The 21,711-nt window shown below is 36.5% G+C and overlaps 1 protein-coding gene across 11 annotated transcripts in view; it reads left to right on the top strand.

The window, feature by feature from the left end:
- The window catches only part of HELZ (helicase with zinc finger), a 120,530-nt gene that overhangs the window by 53,522 nt on the left and 45,297 nt on the right, over positions 1–21,711 (top strand). For 6 of the 11 annotated variants that reach the window (XM_087925070.1, XM_087925067.1, XM_087925071.1 and 3 more), the window contains 4 exons: positions 1,762–2,095; positions 8,996–9,126; positions 10,488–10,667; positions 11,416–11,517. In XM_087925070.1, the coding sequence (XP_087781196.1) occupies positions 1,762–2,095; positions 8,996–9,126; positions 10,488–10,667; positions 11,416–11,517 (747 nt within the window). Of the gene's footprint in view, positions 1–1,761; positions 2,096–8,995; positions 9,127–10,487; positions 10,668–11,412; positions 11,518–21,711 lie in introns of all 11 variants that reach the window. The other 5 variants (XM_026711122.2, XM_026711121.2, XM_087925068.1 and 2 more) reach the window with 1 other exon arrangement.

Here is a 21,711-nt window from a genome sequence, read left to right as displayed (position 1 = left end):
GGGGGCTGCCTGTGCCCCCCATGCCCCATTTTCGCTAGCAAAGACATCGTGGGCTGATTCTTTGCTATTTGCAGGCCGGCCCCATGGGTCAGATCTAAGCGCCCTGCAGGCCGCCCCTGATATATGCAGGGAAGGGCTTTCCTTGATTGCATCTGGAAATAAATAGACAATCAATGCACTTATTTCAGGCTGGGTTGCATGATTCCTTACAGCTTGTCCCTTCAGGCTCTGAGATCATGTTTTGTACTGTTTGTCCTCCCTGGATCATTATGGGGATCCTTATGTAAAGCATCTAAGAATAATCCAAACAAAAAGTAACAAGAAAAGGAGCCACAAAAGTTGACCTGTCCCTGTCTAAAAGCAGTCATGGCTTTTGTATCTTTTGATTTGGGATTCCATGTCTCAGAGATCTCCTGGACTTACAATAGCAGAGCTGGAATGAAGACAATACAAGTCTTACAAAATTTTAAAAAGAAAAGTTTATAACATATTAACATTTATATTTTGCCTATGAAAAACACAATTGTCTTTATCTGTATATATCTCCCATTTTATGGAAAAATAATCGTAACAAGTCATGTCAGTGGAGCAAATACCGTGTTTCTCCAACAATACGACCTCCCCCAATAGGAAGACCCAGCATGTTTTCTAGGCATAAAATGAAATTAAGCCACTCCCCCCAAATTTAGGCCTATTTTAAAACATGCAAAATGGGGGGAAGGGCGGGGGGAGTTGCCGTTAGGAGCGCCCTGCGGGCAGCAATTCCTCGCCACCAGCTGCTCCTAATGGGCGATCATGGCAGAGCGCGGAGAGCTCCCTACTCCTGCCAAGCACCTTTGCGGCAGACCCAAGACCTTCAGCGCCTGCCACTGTTGATTTCCCTTCTGCTACGTTTGGAGCTGCCACTTCCACATTTGGAGCGCCACTGCTGTTTGGAGCACTGCTGCCATTTGGAGCTGCCACTTCTGCATTTGGAGCTGCCACTGCGTTTGGAGCTGCCGCTTCCATGTTTGGAGCACTGCTGCTGTTTGGAGTTGCCACTTCCGCATTTGGACCTGCTGCCGCGTTTGGAGCTGCTGCTTCTGCGTTTGGAGCACTGCCGCTGTTTGGAGCACCACCGTCATTTGGAGCGCCGCCACCACTCCAAACATGGCGGCAGCTCCAAACGCGGAAGTGGCAGCTCCAAACATGACGGCGGTGCTCCAAATGGTGGCGGCACTCCAAATGACAGTGGCACTCCAAACACAGAAGCGGCAGCTCCAAACATGGTGGCGGAATGGGCAGAAGGGAAAGCAACAGCGGCGGGTGCCAAAGGTTTTGGGTCTGCAGCAAAGGTGTTTGGTGGGAGCAGGGAGCTCTCTGCGCTTTGCCAAGATCACCCGTTAGGGGTGGCTGGTGGTGAGGCTGCCCGCGGGGTGCTCTAGATGAGGATGCAAGGGGGGAATTAAGTCACCCCCGAAAAGACAGCCTAGCCGTTTTTTCGGGGCTCAAAAAAATATAAGACCCGGCCTTATTTTATGAGAAACACGGTAGTTATTGGGGGGAAGATACCTATCATACCTATCCTATTTCCTAAGTCACCACAACAACCCACAATTTATTCTGATTGTTTAGACCACTGAAAAATAACAGGAGATGCTGAGCATTCAGTTGAAAAATATTCTGAATATAGATTTTTCAAAACTCTGTTTTTATTTTTATTTTTATCTTGTTTGTTACAAGGAGCATTTTTTTGGAATTAACTCTGTGCTTTCTATTTAGGTTTAACATCAAAGTGCAGTTGCAGATTGTAGCAAGCTTCATGCTGACTGGTGTTTCTGGGGGTGCAAAGTATGCCCAAAATGGACAACTTTTTGGGCGGTTTAAACTCACTGAAACCCTTTCTGAAGACACTTTGGCAGGACGACTGGTGATGACCAAAGTCAATGCTGTTTATTTATTACCGATCACTAAAGAGAAGTCAGGGCTGACCCAAGGAACCAAAGAGAAAGTATACGAAGCAATTATTGAAGAAAAAACAAAGGAATATATCTTTCTGAGAATATCCAAGGACTGCTGTGAAGAGCTTAACCTTCGAGCAGATTGTGAAATGCAGGTATGTTGAGGTGAAATCTTTTTTACTCTCTGTCTATCTATCTATCTATCTATCTATCTATCTATCTATCTATCTATCTATCTATCTATCTATCTATCTATCTATCTATCTATCTGGTATTCAGCTTTGTTTGGATATTTTCCCATGTCATTATAGTTGTGCTTTTAAAGTTGTAGCAACGTTTCGGCAGAATCTCATCTGCCATCATCAGGCTTCTATTATATACACTATACAGAAGCCTGATGATGGCAGATGAGATTCTGCCGCAACGTTGCCACAACTTTAAAAGCACAACTATAATGACGTGGGAAAATATATATGTGTGTGTGTATGTGTGTGTGTGTTTGTGTGTATTATGTTTTACAGTGAAATCTTTTTTAGCTGCTTTTGACTCTTTCTATACTTGGAGTCTTGGTGACTTCAATCCCAACACAGATACCTGCATGGTACATCTGAAACCAATACAGCATTTTAAAGGGAGATTTGAAGTAAAGGAAGAGCTTATGTGTACTGCTGTAAAATCAATTGAGAAAGAATAAAGGAAGTTTATTTCTGTGGTTGTGTTAGGTTAACAATTGGTAGACTCATGACTTTTCTGGTTCAAAAGATATGTCTAGAATGCCTTATCAGAACTATTGCTGTGGGTCAAGCTTGGTATTATGAAATAGGGACAGAAGTATCATCTGTAAAAACTTTGATAGTTGTTGCAATCAGGAGTAAATAGCAGGACAGAATTGCCAGTGTGGGATTCAAGGAAAGCATCACATTTTTTTTAGCTTTAAATGAAAGTGTCTTGTTGTAAGCATACCTGCATGGTGTCATCTTCAATCTTCATCATTTTTTTTTATTAGGTTCATGGACCAGCACCAATGTGGTCTTCTTATTTTGCATTTTTATTTAATGTACACTTATTATTAAATGTAGCATGAGATATATTTTCCCCAGAACAGCAACCCTATGAAGAGGGGTCAACCTATTCTTCAAAGTACCTGAAGGCAGGGCAAGAAACTGTGGATGGAAACCAATCAAGGAGAGAAGCAATCTAGGACTAAGTAGAAATTTCCTGACAGTTAGAATCAGTGGAACAACTTGCCTCCAGAAGTTGTGAATGCTCCAACACTGGAGGTTTTTAAGAAGAGATTGGACAACCATTTGTCTGAAATGGTATAGGGTTTCCTGCGTGAACAAGATGTTGATTTACAATTCTGTTATTCTGAGGTTGCGGAGGCCTTGGTGTTCTCTGAGCTTGGTTGTTTGCTTGCAAAAGTTTCATTATTCAACAAAGTAAGCTAAGCTCAGAGAATATCAAAGATTCCACAATTCAAGCCTGAGTACACATATTCTCTTCTATTGGAACCTATGATGTTGTGTCATTTTGGGAGAAAATAACAGACCCAAAGTCCCAGTGAGCTTCCATGATTGAGGGTGGACTAAAATCTGGATCTCTCAACTCCTAGCCTGATATCTTAACCATTCGACAAAATTTGTCTTATTAACTTAAATAAGCAAATGTGTTCATCTTCTTTAGTTTTTTCTTGGTGGACTGTAAAAAATATATGGAGCTTTGAAATTGTCTCATCATATTAGACATAAATAAGTATCTAGTTTAATTTTTTATGTTTGTTTTTATAGGTAATAAAATTTAATGGCCCAAATTAATCATTGGCATTTAAAAATGAAAGTATGCCTTTTATTTCCCATTTTAAAATGTGCTCTGATACAGAGGAACCACAGGGTTGACTCAAGTGATTCTCTTACCCTTAAGGTTCAAAATTAGCACGTGCAGGTTATTGATTGTAAAATTAACCATCCATGATTTCAATTTTTTTGCCTGAAAATCCAAATTTTGAAAATAATTATGTGTGTAACCCTGTTGTTTGTTCCTTTGGCTGACATCTATTCTCACCAACACTTTTTGCTTCACATACCTAGCACAAATTATTGAAACTGCTTTAAATGGTGTGTTTATCAACCTCTTCACTGTACTTAAAAGTGAACAACTTCCACCCCTCTTTGAAAAGGTAGATATTATTGTGCGTTATCAAAGTGGGAGTGTGACAAATTGCAGTCATCTCTAGACAGACCCCTCACAGTATGCTTGTGTGTGTGTATGTATGCTATTAATGGTTCTATTGTTATGACTTCAGATCTTTTACTCCACTTGCTAAAGAATTGTAAAAGCTTATTTTGTTTTGGTGATCCAAAGTAAAATACTTTTACTTTGCATTTTCCATGCTTTCTTTCAACAAAAATTATTTGACACTCTTCTTAAATAAAAGGAAATAAAACTGTAAACTATAAAAATAAGCAGGAAAAAACTAAAATTGTTGAAAGAGCATCAAAATAAAACTAGTGTGAGAATTAAAATAAAACTAGTATGAGAAAAGGCAAAGACCTTAAACTTGGAAAATTAGGAAAATTAAAATGTCTTCATCCATGGCATAATACCTTCTGTGGGAAGATGATTCACGATTGAAGTACAACCATGGAAGATGCTTTTTCTTTTGTAAGATTTCCTTTGCAGGAGCACCAGGAGATGATTAATTATGGCCCTCTGGTTCATTTGTGCTATATCATATATTTTGCTCTACAACATAACTTTTAAAGAATAGAAAATTCAAAAATGCAGACATCTTCTGGAGGAGTTTTTGTATAAATGCCTAATTATAATATCTAAACTAATACATAATAATGGTTTTATTGTATAATAAAAAAGAAAAAAAACAGAAAGACAATGTACTCAGTAAGTGTCCATTTTGCAAAATACTAATTGCATTTTGGGACAAGTGATGGAGCACTATGGCAGAAATAGGTTGTTTTTTCAGAAAACTGAAAATACTTTGGAAGAAATCTGTCTAAACAATAATGGCAACTACATCTTATTTCATTATCATGATTGAAGCAGCTCTGTCTTCTCTTTAGTTCTCAGTTCAATAAAAGTGTTGCATCCTGTGATAATCAAATTAAACATTGGGCAGCTCCAATTTGATGTAAATGTAATTCTGATGGAAGAGATAGCTGCAGCCATCTTCATTTTCAGGGTACATTTCAACTTATTTCATTAGAGGAGGTAGATAAGTGCCTAAAAGCAGTTGATCAAAATAGCTCTGATTTGATCCTATATGAGATCAGTCCCGTTCTTGATCTCGGACTCAATAGCATGTTTACCAGACTTTTATTAAAAAGTAAATCCTAGATATCCTAAAATAAATAATAAATGATCAAGATCAAGCCTAATAATTTTATAACTGATAAAAATCATGATAATCATGATCATGATGATGTTTGGATTGTTTGAAAAGGTCATATTTGAGTATTAAGAATCATAGGCCCATTTTTGATAGATGAGATGAATGAGAAAAATGTGGCCTTGTTGATTCTTCATGATCTTTCCAGTGCCGTGAGTATATATGAGGTTTGTTGTTGTTTTTTTAAAAAAGAATAGAATAACAGAGTTGGAAAGGACCTTGGAGGTCTTCTAGTCCAACCCCCTGCTCAGTCAGGAAACCCTATACCAAATGGTTGTCCAAGCTCTCCTTAAAAACTTCCAGTGTTGGAGCATTCACAACTTCTGGAGGCAAGATGTTCCACTGATTAATTGTTCTAACTGTCAGGAAATTTCTCCTTAGTTCTAAGTTGCTTCTCTCCTTGATTAATTTCCACCCATTGCTTCTTGCCCTGCCCTCAGGTACTTTGGAGAATAGCTGGGCTCCCCCTTTGTGGTAACCTCTGAGATATTGGAACACTGCTCTCATGTCACCCGTAGTCCATGTTTAGGTTGGTAGTGAAACACATTACATAAAAATAGTTCTTTACTTATTCTGTATATATTAGAAAATCCTATATGCTGTATTTATTTTTGCCTTCCATGGAATATCTAGGGGTTTTTTTTCTTTCCTGTGAATCATATGTATGAGACCACCTTTAATATATGTCTATCTACATTAACCAATTCAAAATGATTTCATCAATTAAATTATATTGCTTGAAGGGATCATAGAGCAACTGCCTTGACTACTTCTCCATCTGTACAAAAGATGTAAATGATGTTTAAAGCCTTTAACAACCATAGCACAGTTCCCTTAAGATTGTATATTTTCTTAGCTTTTTTGTAAACTATAAGAAATAGAAGAGAACTTACTTCACTGTATCTGTTTGAGTTTGCTGGATTAATGCCAATCGACACTTTTTCAGTTTTAGCATTACCTTTTTTTAAAAAAAAAAATTCGATAGAATTGGGATCATTTAGAATTATTTCATTCTTGCAAGGGAAAATGATTTTCCTTATTTGTGTTTGTGGATATGTTGTTTCGCAGCTCTAATTATTTATTTTGAACTTTATTATGTATAACAGTTCTTAATATTTTAAAGTTGTATCAACCTATGAACAAATTAGTGATTTTTCAACACTTGATTTCTTCAGTTTCTTACAAATTGTCCCGATTTCCTTCTGTACATCACTCAGCTTTATTTGTCCACCAGAGGTCTGTTTTCTAAAAATTTCATCAACTGTCAAATTAGAAAGCTCATTCCTTGTAATATTAAAAATAGTGTATTAAAACCATTGATTTAGAAAATTTATATAAAAGAGAGCTATGAATGAATTCCAGGGTATGGTAATACTGTATGTTGTAATCTATCGTGGAGTGTTGATTTACGTCATTATTAGGAGACATTTTATTGTCACCTGACATTGGAGGATGTAATTGAAGACTTGTCTTTGTATCATATTTTCTGAACAAATTTTACTTCAATTGAACACATTTAATATATTCTTTTATACACCATGAAATGATTTCTCTATCTCCTTTCTGTAGGTATGTAGTGGCTGATTGGCTATCGAGTTGAAGAACTTTCAAATACAATTTTCATGTACAAATTTTCATTGATGGAAACTAAAAATGTCACTTTCTAATCAATTGAAAAATTATGTGAGAATCTTAATGTATTCATTTATCATGCATAATTAGTTGACATGCTGCTTACATCAGTGGTACTCAAGCTGTGTATATTTTCTAACAAACAATAATCAAAAGGCTAATTGGCTGTATCTGGAAATAGCACTTCAGTACAGAATGAAATGGTTCATTAGAGGCGGTGACTAGATTACTTTCAGAGGTTACTTGAAGTTGAACTTGTTAATGTCATTCTTGCATTTTGTTAAGTAGCATTGATGTATTATGGAGTGCATTTAGCTTTACATAATAATAAAAGATTATTATTCAATCACACCATTAATAGGTTTCTATATTTTAGAGAGAGAGTAGGAGATTTGTGACCTCAAGTTTGTGTAGCTCCGAAATCCCCTCAGATCAGGATCAGGGAAAACCAAGACACTTTGCTCTCATTTTGGGGTGGGAAATATATGGAAGCTATATATTTATGTCCTCAATATTTCCTAGTTTAGAAATCAGTTAAATCCTCCAAATTTCCTTCTGATCCCATCCACATATGTACACAACTCAAGCAGTGTGACTCTGGGCCATGTATGGCAAATGCTCATATTTAGTGACAAAGACTCCCACTGTAGGATTAACTGGAGAATGTTTTGGTAAGAGGGAAGGTAGAAGGTTATGGTGTTTATTTAATGTTTTTGTAAGTCATGTCCCCGTTCCCCATTGCACTTCTTGTTGATCAAATAGGCCTTGGGGAGATTAATGAAGTATTATGAGAGCCATGTGAAACTGATACTGTCAGATTTGCTTTCTTTCTCATGTTTCTACTAGTTTACTACTTAGGCTTTGCCTAAGACAAGTGCAAAGTATTTGAGAGAATGCCACAGGTGGGGCACCACAAATGAAACACTATTTCTGGAAGTATTAAAGCAGCTACATTCGTTGGACCACTCATGGCTCTGTTTTTAAGAATGTCCTCATTATGTATGCAACCATGTTATAAGCACTGCAATTTTGTTTCATTAGTGGTCCCAGGTTGATTCTCTTTTGTTTTCTGTGTCCTAAAGCTGGAAATAAGTTTGACTTTAAAAGCTAGAAATTTTATAGGGTTTTTTTTTCCAGCAAGCTTTAGAACAATGTAATCCTATTTCTTTACATGATAGGATATAACTTGCATGTGTGTAGGCTATTCCAGGACTCCATCTAAGTCAGTCTACTCTTCCCTTTTTGTCCAATGAAGAATTATCAGAATTTCAAAAATTTGAATTCTACTTTGAACATCTTAGGATATTGAGGTTCCCACTCCCCATTTATACTCAAAATGGGTCCTTTTTGTTGTTACATACATAAATAAATGTAAGAAATAACTTTTGGGTTATTTAGGAAAATTGCTTTGACAACATAGCTTTTCGATATATTTTTAATGTAGTGCTCTGGTTATATTTCTAGTGGGAATTGTAATGGATAACATACTCTGTTTGGCTCCTATTAAATTGTGTTGTTTGAAATTTTTACATTTTCTCTTTTTGAATATATGTGTATGTATGTATACATAAATAAACTTATCCCAATATTAGAGAATTGTTTGAGCAGTCAAAAGCATGATAGAGTAAATGAAGTAACACTGCTTTATAGTGGCTGGTTTTAAAACAGTCAAATAAATGGATTGTATTGATTTTAAAAATAATTCTTTTTTTTTTTAAACAGGTTAATAAAATAAAGATTTTAACAGCTTGCTCTTTCAAAATAATGTTTGTTTTTGCCTTAATTAAAAAGAGATGATGTGTTGCATTATATCATTTGCGATGTTAACATGGTCAAGTAGGAATGTGTTCATTATTAATTATCATTCAAGTTTCAAAAAGTTTATTCACAAATTACGTAGTTTTATGGTGACAATATAGGGGATTCATTATTTGCACAAGTGTAACTAGTTCTTTTAATTTCCTATTTTCTGGCATGTTATTCATTCCTTCATTCTTACGTTCATTTTGTATGCACTTAGGTTGAGCTTCAGTTTCAATTAAACCGCTTACCCCTCTGTGAAATGCATTATGCCTTGGATAGGATCAAGGACAATGGTATCCTGTTTCCAGATGTCAGCATGACCCCCACAATACCTTGGAGTCCCAACAGGTACAAAAACATTAATACTTTGATACAGGGAACTAATATATTAAAATTACAGAATTTGCATTCCTTGTATTTAGATGATTCATATAACCTTGTCCACTAGAATGTTTTAGGTAAAGTGATGAGAAACAAATGACTAATTTTTCCTATGAATGTCAGGATTAGGCAACTGACTATTTTTATTCTTTATATCAAAGGCCAGTTTTAATCAATCCCATCCTTTACGGAAGAAACTGCTTTAAAAATGAACTGTTCTTTCAAATGTGATCTACTTAATGCAGATTAAAGCTCAGTTAGAAGCGTTTGTGTTGCTTTATATAACAAGCTATGGAGAAAAGCTGGACCTGTATGGAGCAATCTAAAAGAATTGGGTATGAGAGGATTTTAATCTGCCTGATGATATGATGTTGCATCTTTTGGTTAGGGGTGTGGTGAGAATCAATAACATTTCTAACATCTGGTTTGTAGTATTTGTAGCATATTAAACTAGTTTTATAATCTGACTATTAGGCTAGCAGATTACAGGTGGCAAATTAATTAATCTGTGTTTTCATTACGTTTGTATATTGCTCTTGCATATATTTCTTGAAGATCAATAAAGGTAAATGTTTCTGAAATACGAACCTACCATAATATAAACAGTACATTTTACAAAAAAGTAGCAAAAAAGTATAAAATAATCAAAAGGTATTTTATCATTTGAGGAAACAATGCTGCATTCAAAGCCTTTTGAGTTTGAATTTATACCTATTTCTTGGCCCACTGGCTAATGAGATATGCTGCGCTGGGCCATCAATGGCAATAACTGAGAGGAGGGGAAAGTTGCAGGGAAAATTGAGGGCAGATGGACCAATGGGAGATGAGATGTTGGTGAGAATTAAATGAAGGAAGAGGAGGTGATAAGATTGGGATTAGGCAGGTTAGTATGATATGTCCCACTGGGAATTCTGAAAGAAAGAAGAGAAGTGACAAAGCGCAACAGCTTTGACCTACTCAGCCCATCCAGATTTTGTTTCATGTGAAACAAAGTATTTTGGATTTTGGTTTTGACCAATCTGAAATGGTTCAACATAACCTCTAGAACAGGGGTGGGCAACTATGGCAACTTTATGACCTGTGGACTTTAACTCCCAGAATTCCTGAGCCAGCCATTCTCATAGTTAATCAGTCAGATGGTATGATCAAATATTAAAGTTTTATTTTTTTTAAAAAGGGATATTTTTTTCCTGAGAATTAGTTGAGATTATAAAAATGTAAGAATTTATTAATAAGAATCTTTGATATAAGAATATCAAATCAGAATTTATAAACGCAATAATTTTTTCCAATGTGTCTTTGATTATATCCTGCTTTCTGTTGTGCAGGCAGTGGGATGAACAGTTGGATCCTAGGCTCAATGCAAAGCAGAAGGAGGCTGTTCTGGCCATCACAACTCCACTGTCAATTCAACTGCCTCCAGTCCTTATTATTGGTCCTTACGGGACGGGCAAAACTTTCACTTTGGCTCAGGCAGTCAAACAAATTCTCCAACAGCAGGACACCAGGTGAGATGGGATGATCTGCAGATTTTTAATTAGGAGGCAAATATCTCTCTTTATTTAAAGGTTAGCAGTGTAGAATTTTCGTCTGGCTTTACCCCTCCCCCCCTTTCCCACCATCCCTCATTGTCTTATATAAATATTTAGGAGAGCATTTGTGAGTCTGATCTCTCCCTTTGAATTAAATGTGGTGCCCTGTGAAGAAAAGTGCAGCATTCCATTTAGAAATCAGATTTGTATAGCATTGTGTTAGTAATCTTTGTTTATAAAACTGTTACTTTTTTTTTTTTTAATCCACATTTGTACGCCACTAATTCCTGTGGTTCTAGGTGGTTTAAAATATATAAAACTAAAATATGGATAAAATAGAATAAAAGCAATTAATCATAAATAAAACTTAAATACTCTGAAGGACATGAAGGTAGGGGCACATAGGATCTTGGGGGCCATACTATTCCAGGCATAGGAGGCAGCGCCTGAGAATGCCTTCCTGCTAGGCCATGATGGAGGCAGGCAAGCGGATTCTGTCTGGAGAAGATGGCCCTGAAGTAGTGGAAAGCAATGGTAAAGGTTTTGTTGAAAGGATGTACATTCCCACAGAAGTTAGGAACATCATTAAATCATAAAATTTGCAAATTAATTTCATTGAAAGAAATATGCAGAACAGATGATCACTATTCTTTTGTAATTTTACTGCTTTGAATGATTTTCTGTTTCTTCATTGCTTTTTTATTTGCACCATTTATTCCAGCAGGATTCTCATTTGCACCCATTCTAATAGTGCTGCTGATCTCTACATAAAGGATTATTTACATCCATATGTAGAAGCAGGCAATCCCCAGGCGAGACCTCTCAGGTATTTTTTAAGGTTTATTACGTATCTATACAATATCTTAAGAAAAGGTGTCTGTTCCAAACAGTTTTGAAAAAAACCATAGAGCTTTCACGTTTATTGGCATTTTAAAACGATGCTTTTGCATAACCTAGACACTCTAACATGCATAATGAAAGAATGTCATTTGTGAGATCATTTCATGCATTAAAGATAAAGACATCCTTTTTTAAGTTGTTCTTATATGTTTATTTGTGCTTTCGTAACTGAACAAATTTTGATATGGTCCTCTAAAAAGCTGCTAAAATATTTTAACAAAATACTGGTTGAATTTTGTTGGGGGTAAATAATTCTTTAATTCAGAGCCAATTTAGAATGAACAATTGTTTAAAAAGCTATATATCTGGGAAATCATTAAAAAATAGTTCAGTATCAAACTCTTTGTGTATTTAAATGAACTTGCTTCATGTATTCTCTCTATAGAGTTAGCAAAAAAAATTTATTGGGAAATAAAATATACATGGTTTTTTTGAGAAATGTGGGTATATTTACATCTGGAATATGTATTTTTTTCTTAAAATAGATATCTGTATAATTTAAGAGTTCATTTAAGTCCTAAACCTGCTATGAAAATTTCATCACTGCATTCTGTTGTCCTGATGTCAGGACAGTAGTCAAGCATGGATGGAATATTTCATCAAACAAATGTTTAATATTTAAATATTAATGGGCATGTAAAGTGGCAGCTTTGCTTTTGTGTCACCTGTAACAAAGATTACATCATCCATAGCAACCTGCAGTCTATAAAATAACTCAATTTTGAACTGTCTTAAATTCAAAACACTCCATTTCAAATGTGAGATATTTTGAATTTAAAACGTTTTGCATATCACCACAAGCAGTCCTGATTTCTCCTAGAATATTTCCTTTCTAGGTTAGAAAGGAAATATTCTTAGCTTAGAATTAGAATTTCTATCTTCTCATAAAAATAGAAAAGGATCACAGGTGTCAAATATATTTTTCTGCAAGGAGAAATCCTGCAAGAGTGTTTGTTTTCAGAAGATTGGATAAATGGAATCAAGTGACTTTTAAGAGACTTCATGTTCAGAAGTGGGAATGTTTGAGTACAAAATAACATATCTCATTATTTTCACCTTCATTTGCAAAGAAGATACTGGGTTGTATGAATAGGTATCACTTGGGAAATTGATTCTATTCATTGCTGATCGTATTTGGATACAATTGTATTTGAGAATAGGATTTATTACTCTTCAGTGTAATACAAGGATTAAACTATTTGGCTGGAATGAAGTAGTTTCAAGTGCATCCCCCTTCACTCAACCTCTGGGTAATTCTGGATCAGGTACCATGTTTTCCCCAAAATAAGACCCAATCAGAAAATAAGCCCTAGCTTATTTACAGGATGTTCGTAAAATAAGCCCCAGTTAGGATCGTCAGCCAGCCAGACACATTTAGTACTGTATTTTCCCCAAAATAAGACCTAATTGGAAAATAAACTCTAATGTGTCTTTTGGAACAAAAATTAATATAAGACCCGGTCTTATTTTTGAGGAAACACGGGTATTCTCTTTCTTGCCCAGTTCTGCTAACTCTGCCATGGTCATTATTGTAAAGTCAGGAAGATTTCTATAGAAGTTTGAACTCAACATGAAGATGGAAAATAAATGCAAAGACTGAAATAAAAAGGGATTCAGAAGAAGTCTTCCATGAAAATCACATTGAGTACATATTCTTATAATCTTTCAACTCTTCTGCAACATTGGGTTGGCTCACTGAAATAAGTTATTTGTTTCTGTTTTATGAACATTTAGCCTTTGGTGGCAAGAACTCAATATTACAGCTTTGCATGCAGTGGATCGTAAATTCAGTCTCTGACAATTCTAGTTGAAAAGGAAATCACAAAGTGGACTGGAAAACTAAGTTTCTGCTAATACAAATAAACAGTTAATCTAGATCAGGGGTATCCAACTTTGGCAACTGTAAGACCTGTGGACTTCAACTCCCAGAATTCCCTAGCCAGCCCCTAGCCATGTTGAAGAGTTGCCATTTTAAAAAAACCATTTTTGATTTTGATAGAGATTTTATAGATTTTATTTCTGTAATGGATTCTATTCCTTGCAAAGGCAAGGAAGGAACAGAAACGCCTTTGAGTAAGCCAAAATATTGATCTCGTAGAACACGGGTGTCAAACTCAATTTCATTGAGGGCCACATCAGGATTGGGTGGAGGGCTGGGTGGGGGCGTGGCCATTTTTTTTTTTAACAACTTTTATTCAGTTTTTCACATTAAAAACAAAAATCTCTTTTTAGTGGACAACATATTTCTGGGTCACCACCTTTACATACAAATATGACAGCGATTATACATTCATATATGCATACTTAATTCTATTATTACCTTTTCCATTCCAAATTTTCAGTAAGGAAAGAAACAAACACATTAATTCTAGCTTCTTTCATTAATCTGAGTCGAAACATCTTTTTGTTTCATTTCAATTATTTCAAAAATTATCCTTTAATATTTATTTTAAAAATAAAGATAAACAATATGTGTTTGCCTAATAACAATAATAATAATGATAATAATGATAATAATAAAAAGTTACCAATGTCTCTCCTTGCTTTTAATAGTCTATATTAACTTATTAATTTAGTTGGTTCTTTAGTCTGTCATATTCCCTTTCCATTACACATTCTTTTTATAAATTCTAGATTAATACAAATTTTAACACTAAAAAAAAACCCACCAAGTATAGGTTTCCCCACTTTTACTATTTTGAGTGTGACACCTCAATGATTAAAATATACCTTTATTCCCTCATCTTGATTCCCAATAAACCATTATTTTTAAGAAGTTACAATAATAATCATTACATCTTTTCATTTGGATTCCGCAGCATATTTTCCCTGCTTGATTTTTAATAAGAGTTATCAGTATCTATATTACCCTATTTTCTAAATATTTTTAATTGCAGAAATATTCTTATTACCCCTTGTCACCCTGCAGAATCCCCTTTTTAATTCATCAACTATTATCTCTGAAAAAACAATTTCTTTTCAACCTTTTACTATTTCCGTATTTCTTTATTTCATGCACCTGTTTCTTACTGCTTCTCCTCCCCCTCTTTTCCCCATATCTTTTCTCATTCCAGTTTATATCCCTCTCTTTCTTAATATCTTCCTTTCCCCTTTTCTGCTGGGTCTTTCTGCCTTTCCTGACTTCACAGGTATTCCCCCTTTTGATTGCCTTCTTAAATTTCAACTTTTTAACCTTCCTTCTTTCCCCACTTCTTTGTAGTGTTCTTTGTGTTAATTGTCTATTTAAAATGTCTTCTCCTTGAATCGACTCCTCCTTCTCTGAAGCTCTTTCTTCTTGTTCTTCAATCACCATTTCCATTTTTTCTAACACAGAGCAAAGTGATTCGCCTCTTTCCTGTAATTCTCTCATATTTTTAAGTTCCATTTTTAATTCCTGAAGAGATATCATCATTACATGCTCTTATATTTTATGATCATTAAAGTCCACAAAAAAAAAATATACACTTTTACTTTCCTTCTTCTTTCAATTTTCTAAAGTTCTCAGTTATTCCAGCCCAGGGTCTATACCAAAAACATCAATCAATCCTACAGTCAGTCTTTCCTTGCCTTTTTCTTTATTCTGGTTCTGCTTTCACTTTCTAAGATTCTTACTTTGTTTCAATATTTCTTTAATGTTATATCCGCACGAGTTCATTCAGAAACAGGATGCTTTCCCTTTTGTTTGAGCTCAAGTTTTTGTCAAAAGGTGGCACCCTCCATTATACAAAGTCTTCACCTTTCCCCCCTCTTTTTTTGTTTAGGGTTTTTCAAACCTCAATATTCCAGCACAGTCCAGTCTCCAATTTGTAAACTTTATTATTATTATTTTTGACAATCTTAAGTCCAGCTTTATTTTATGCCTGTTTATTCCCAAAACATTTTAGTCCAATTTAGTTAAATCTTTAGTTCCAGCTTCTTCCTTTCCCGGTTCAAAGCCCCGCTTAACTGTCAAAAATATTTTCTGTTTTTTTCCTTGTCCCTTTGTAATTTCGCTGCTCACTTTTCTTTTCTTAAAAATTCCATGTTATCTTAATCCCGGAATACTTTTGTTTAGTTGTATTGCCCAGTTGTCCCGGTTGAGATGTTATCCACCTCTTTCTTCCCTCCTGCACAAATCTTAATCCAACTGAGTCCTCCTCTTCGGGGTAGCCATTTTAAACCACCACTGCAGTCGTCTTCGGGGGAAAAAAGACCAAGCCCAGGGCGGGGAGATGCGGCTCCCCTCAACTTGGTTTGCGGCTTCCCCTTACTCCGCTGCCCCTCCAAGGCAGCTTCAGCCCCTAATTGTAATAATCGGGGCTCTCCAACAAAAGAGCACGGACCATAGCTGCAGAGAGTCGCGATCTATGGTTCGTCAGCGAGGAGGCTCCGCCTTCTTCCCCCGGGGGCGTGGCCATATTGAATGTGACATGGCACCTCCACACACATGGTTTTATACACTTATAAAAATAGAGAGGTGTACATTTCTGTGATTTTTTTTAAGACTTACTTGATCTACTTGATGACCAGATCAAGAAACTGACTCCATAGGAAGACTAGAACTACAAAATTGTTGACATAGGCTACAGTAGCAGAATCTTCAAGCCTGAAAGGTAAAATATTTTACTTTTCCTCCCTTGTAGAACCTTCTGAGTCAAGGACGGCCTCCTACAGTGCTTTGGAGGCCTTGTTTTGGGCCTGGAAGGCCTTCTGGGTGACTCTGGAGGCCAAAAGCGGTTGTGGGGGGGTGCATGGGCGTGCCCTGCCCATGCCCCATTTTTGCTAGCAGAGGTACCGTGGGCCAGTCCTTTGCTATTTCCAGACCGGCCCTGTGGGCCAGATCTAAGCATCCTGTGGGCCGATGCAGCCCATGGGCCTTGAGTTTGACACCCCTGTCTTAGGACATCCTTACACTAAAGATATCTCAACTATTGCAGATGGGGAAGACTAAATTCATTGTGAAGTTGAGAAATCATTTATAGAGTTTATTTGTAATTTAAGTGTGGAGGACCTACTGAGGAGTACATAACAATTTGATATAATCCACTGAAACCCAAGCTGCCATTTAATCATTTCAGATACAACATGGGTGGTTTTTTAAAAGCCATGCAGTTAGGAATTGTTTCAGATTAAGTACTGAAAAATCTTCCACTTTAGTCCTTTGAAATTTAATTGATTTTAGAAATCTATTTTAACACATTCAGTGAGAAACTGTTTAGGCTTCCTGTCTACCAGAGAAATGGTTTCTGTTTGGAAAAGCAATAGCAAATGAGGTAGTATTTCTATTATGATTGCTTAAATGTTAATTTTTACCCTTACCACGGTCAGAAATTCACTGGCATTCAGAAATGTTCAAGATATTTATTTCACTGTATATACTACCTTATCATTTTGATTCCAAATAGAGAAATGAAATTTATGTTCCTCATTTGCTCCTTTTCCAGATAATTTGCCAAACAGAATCAGAATTAATAATTTTAGGAATGAATCACAATAGAATTGTTTTCTTTTTTCATCTTCAAGAGAACAAGGAAGCTAATAGTTCTAATCCATCTCCTTCATTTTTATTTTCGTAGCAGTGACTAGACCAGAGGTCTCTAAACTTGGCAACTTTAAGACTTGTGGACTTCAACTCCCAGAATTCTCCAGTCTTAAAGTTGTCAAGTTTGGGAACCCCTGGATTAGACTATGCTTATTATGAAACATGCTTTAAGTGGAAACCCATATATACAGTACATATCATCCCAGAGATTTTATTCCATACTGTATAGGACACAGTTCATCTTCCGCTGCCTTCTCATGCCTGCTATCTTGTCAGATAACAGAGGCATCTTTTCATAAAGGGCTTTATGCTTGTGCTAGAAACTGGGAACTCAGAGTGAGGCATTTATAAAATAAATGTAATATTTTTCATTCGTGAAATTCTCTGTTTCCATCTTTTAGCATTTTTGCAGCAAATATATCTTAAGTTTTGGAAGGTTGATTGCTCAGGACTTCATAAAAATAAACCCCCTAATCCAGTCTATCCTGCTTTTTATTATTTTATCTTCCACAAGTAGCTAAACAACTTTAATCATGATTAAAGATTATAAAATAGGTTAAAACAAGTGTAGATCAGTGAGACTTCAAGAACATATTGATCTGGAATTAGCATAATTCTTCCCCCTATTTTTAAGAAATTGCCTTGATTTAACAGATTAACAGAGTTGGAAGGGACCTTGGAGGTCATCTAGTCCAACTCCCCACCTAAGCAGGAGACCCTACCCATTTCTGACAAATGGCAGTCCAGTCTCTTCTTGAAAGCCTCCAGTGATGAAGCTTCCACAACTTCCGAGGGCAAGCTGTTCCATTGGTTGAGCGTTCTCACTGTCAGAAAATTTCTGATTGCATACATATGGGATAGTTTTTATTTTTGGTATGTTTTTCACTTTTATCTAGTTGCATGTCTATAAGACATTTTAAATCAAAGCCCTAGTTTCTTTGAAGTATATTTATTTCTAAGTATTTCTAAGTGAAATTTTTGCAAATGCTTTCAAAATAGCTTTGAGAAATAGCAAGGCAGTACAGTGAGAAGTGTTACGTAACTAACTGCTAGTTGCAAGACATTTGTTATGCTAGACCTGAAGTATAAAATCACCTTGCTTAAATCATTGTTGTCTCACCAAAGGATTTGATTTTTCTTCACCATAGACCCAATTCAACTAAATTAAAAGAAAACCCGTTTGAAAAGTTTTCTTATTTTCTTAAAATCTAAATTATAATAGTCCTGTGATCAGTCACTATTTTAAAATAAAGTTTTCTCTAAAATTACAGTCTGAGGAAAATAATATTTTATGGAAAGTTTGTGAATAAGTCAAGGATATTATATGGCTAGGCACTTTCACTGTGTTTGATATTATATTATTGATGCATGGTTCTGAGCTCAGAAAATTCCTTTTACTTAATCAAACATAAATAATAAGCACACATACACATCTGAACTTACACAGTTGTCCCCCCCCGCGTCCTCACCACCCCCATTCATGAAATTTGTTCAGGACTCCCAGCCTGCCATTCTGCATCAGTTTAGGAGAATACTGTTGCTTTATTAACAATGCCTATCTGTTGACATACAGATAACAATAGATATTAAATATCCATAAAATGTAGTTGATACTCATAATTTCTGAATAAGATTGCAACCATCCACAATCAAATTATAATGCATTTAATAGGAATGTTTTGTAATACTTTTTTTGGAAATTGGGTCATATCATGTATAGCTGTTAAATGCTTTGTGGACATATTTGTTGCTTACTTTCGTATATGAATGTGCTAACCTGTGTTACTGGTGTTTCCTTGGAGTGTGATGATCTGAGTATTACAGATAGTCCTTGATTTACACGACCTTTGCAGCATCCCATGATCATGTGATCAAAATTTGGATGCTTGGCAACTGGCTCATATTTATGACCATTGCAGAATCCTGAAGTCATGTGATCAACTTTTGTGACCTTCTGACAAGCAAAGTCAATGGGGAAGCCAGATGCATTTAACAATCATGTTATTAACTTAACAACTGCAGTGATTCATTTAACAACTGTGGCAAGAATGATTGTAAAATGGGGCAAAACTCACTTAACAGTTGTCTCACCAACCAACAGAAATTTTGCACTCAGTTGTGGTTGTAAGTTGAGAACTACCTATATAGGAGCAAAGACATCCAAATTTAAAGACAGGTAGCAATATCTGTAACAAGCAAGCCTGCCTTAAGCTGCTGAAACAAAAGGAAGCAAATTTAAGGTGTGCTGATGGGTTTTTCTGGGTGTTTGTCTTTTGCTTTCCATTTTGTGTCTTGCACTTTGTATATCTGTTCCTTCCTTCTTGTTCTATATATCTCTGGACGATGAGACTTCTGTTCATTGTCCTGCAAGCTATATATCTCTCCTATATGGACCCTCTACTTCAGAGGTCGCCAACCTTTTGGACCTCAGGGACCACCAAACTCATAATTTTAGATCCCAGGGACCACTAACTGGTTCTGTGGGCATGGCCTAATTTGTGGGTGTGGCTTGGTTGGGCATGGCTTGTATGTAAATATTATAAATATTTATATAAATATTGAATTTTTTATAAAAAAGAGCAACTTTTACCCAAAATCAGGCAAAGCAGGCAGGCAGATTGAGTTGCTCACAGAATCATTCAGTGATCTATCTATCTGCTATCGGCTAGCTCAGTCTATCAAATTTGCTTGCTGTGAGTCTGCACTGAAGTTGCTTGCAAGCAAACCTTCAGAGAGGTTCGGCTGTGCTTAGCTGGAAAGCAAGAAATCCAACCATTTACTGCTTCCTAGCTAATCTAAATCTCCTGGCACAACAGAACAAATGATGGTCAAAAAAAGGAAAAATAGCAATTTAGCAGACAAGTTTGCCGGGTAAGGAGTGAGTGGGCAGGGAGAGTTCACTCAGGCCATGTGGATTGAGCAGCCTCGTGTTTCTGTGCAGCCTGGATTAATTGCTTTGGGGGGGTGCTCTGGGGTGAGATTTCTCTGAGGCGCACCAAAAATTTCTCACGGCCCACCAGTTGGCAATTGCTGCTCTACTTTATTTTCTAATTATTGTCTCCTTTTTTTGAAGCACATTTTGCATGGCATGTACATATGTATTACTGATCCTTGAAACTGTAGTTAAAGCCCTCAGCTTGATTTCACCACATTTCTTTGTTTAGTTTGGGTTGAGTGTTCTCTGCTGTGGATTTATTTATTGGTTTGGTGGCTTACTCAGATGCATTTTTTTCTATGAGTAAAAAATACAGAGTGAGAATAATCCCCAAAACAATAAATAAGCATTTCCCGAATGCTTCATTTATGTAAAATAGTTCTACTTGTGTATGTGGTGTATTAGTGACTGTATACACCAGGAGTGTCAAACTCACGGCCCGCACCAGTGGGGTGCTTATATCTGACCTGCAGGATTGTCCTGGAAACAGCAAAGGACTGGCCCGCGGTGCCTCAGCCAGCAAAAACAGAGCTCGGGAGGGCCGCATGTTCTGTTTTTGCTGGCAGAGTGCTCGGGCCACCACAGGCGTCCTGACACAAGTGACGTTAAGTTGACCACTCCCACTCCAGCCACACCTACACCAGCCCCCCCCCAGGTAAAAAAACAACCCTGATGCAGCCCTCAATGAAATTGAGTTCGACATCCCTGGTATACACTGTGATTATTCTTCGCTTGTAAGCTTTTGTTCTATATGAATTTACAGCAACAATCGGGATTATGATGAACTGGCCTGTAGTCATCTGATATGAAGTGTGATATTACTCAGCAGCAAGGAACTTTTAAACAATGCAATTATTATGTGCAGCCCATCAGCCTTCTCCATTTGGATGCATTCATAGCTTGGAGGACACTTCTTAGTACCTATCTGGGAGGTGGTCCGTAGGCTGAAAGGTTGCTCATCCTGGTAGTAGATAAAAGTTAACAAACCTTTGGTGGCTGGGTGCAGTTTCCAGTGATGAAACAATAATACAGAACAGGCATATTGGGGCTTTCTGTTTTTTCATGGATCTGGGGAACAGAGCTGTATTTATTTTTTAAATAAATTCTATTAAGCTACAGGTTTTGTATATTCAAATTTAAATATAATTGTCAGAATTGTCAGCGGCTGAGGTTGGACGGGCTCCAGGGGCTGTATATCAAAACAACTTCGGGCTGACCTGGGAATGTGAGCTACCTAATCTTCTAGTAGATGAACAAAATACCTTCTGGGGAATCTACACTTGATTACCCAAATATCTTCTTAGTTCAAATTTTGTGATCTGTGGGTCCTTAGTTGCAAAACATGGGAGGTTAACATCAGTAGCAGAAATGTTACTTTGTGATGCAACTGGTTTATGTTAATAATTGAGTCCAGCGTGGATAAAAGAAGAAACTGCAGCATAATGTGATTTAGTACATACTTGTAATCACATAAAACTCCTTGTTCTTGTTGTTTCATTGGAGGAGGAACTGAAAGTCATTGTTAGGATTGGTTATGCAAATATAGGTAGGCCTTGGTTAATGACCACTCATTCAGTGACCGAGTTCCAAGTTACAGTGGTGCTGAAGGAGTAATACTTAAGTCTCCTGTGCCTGGCAACAACCACCTCAAGCCTCACAGTGCT

The sequence above is a fragment of the Pseudonaja textilis genome, chromosome 2, assembly GCF_049901715.1.
Source record: "Pseudonaja textilis isolate UNSWEBS1 chromosome 2, rPseTex1.2, whole genome shotgun sequence".
Classification (NCBI taxonomy): Eukaryota; Metazoa; Chordata; class Lepidosauria; order Squamata; family Elapidae; genus Pseudonaja; species Pseudonaja textilis.
This window is presented reverse-complemented; position numbering and strand designations above follow the sequence as displayed.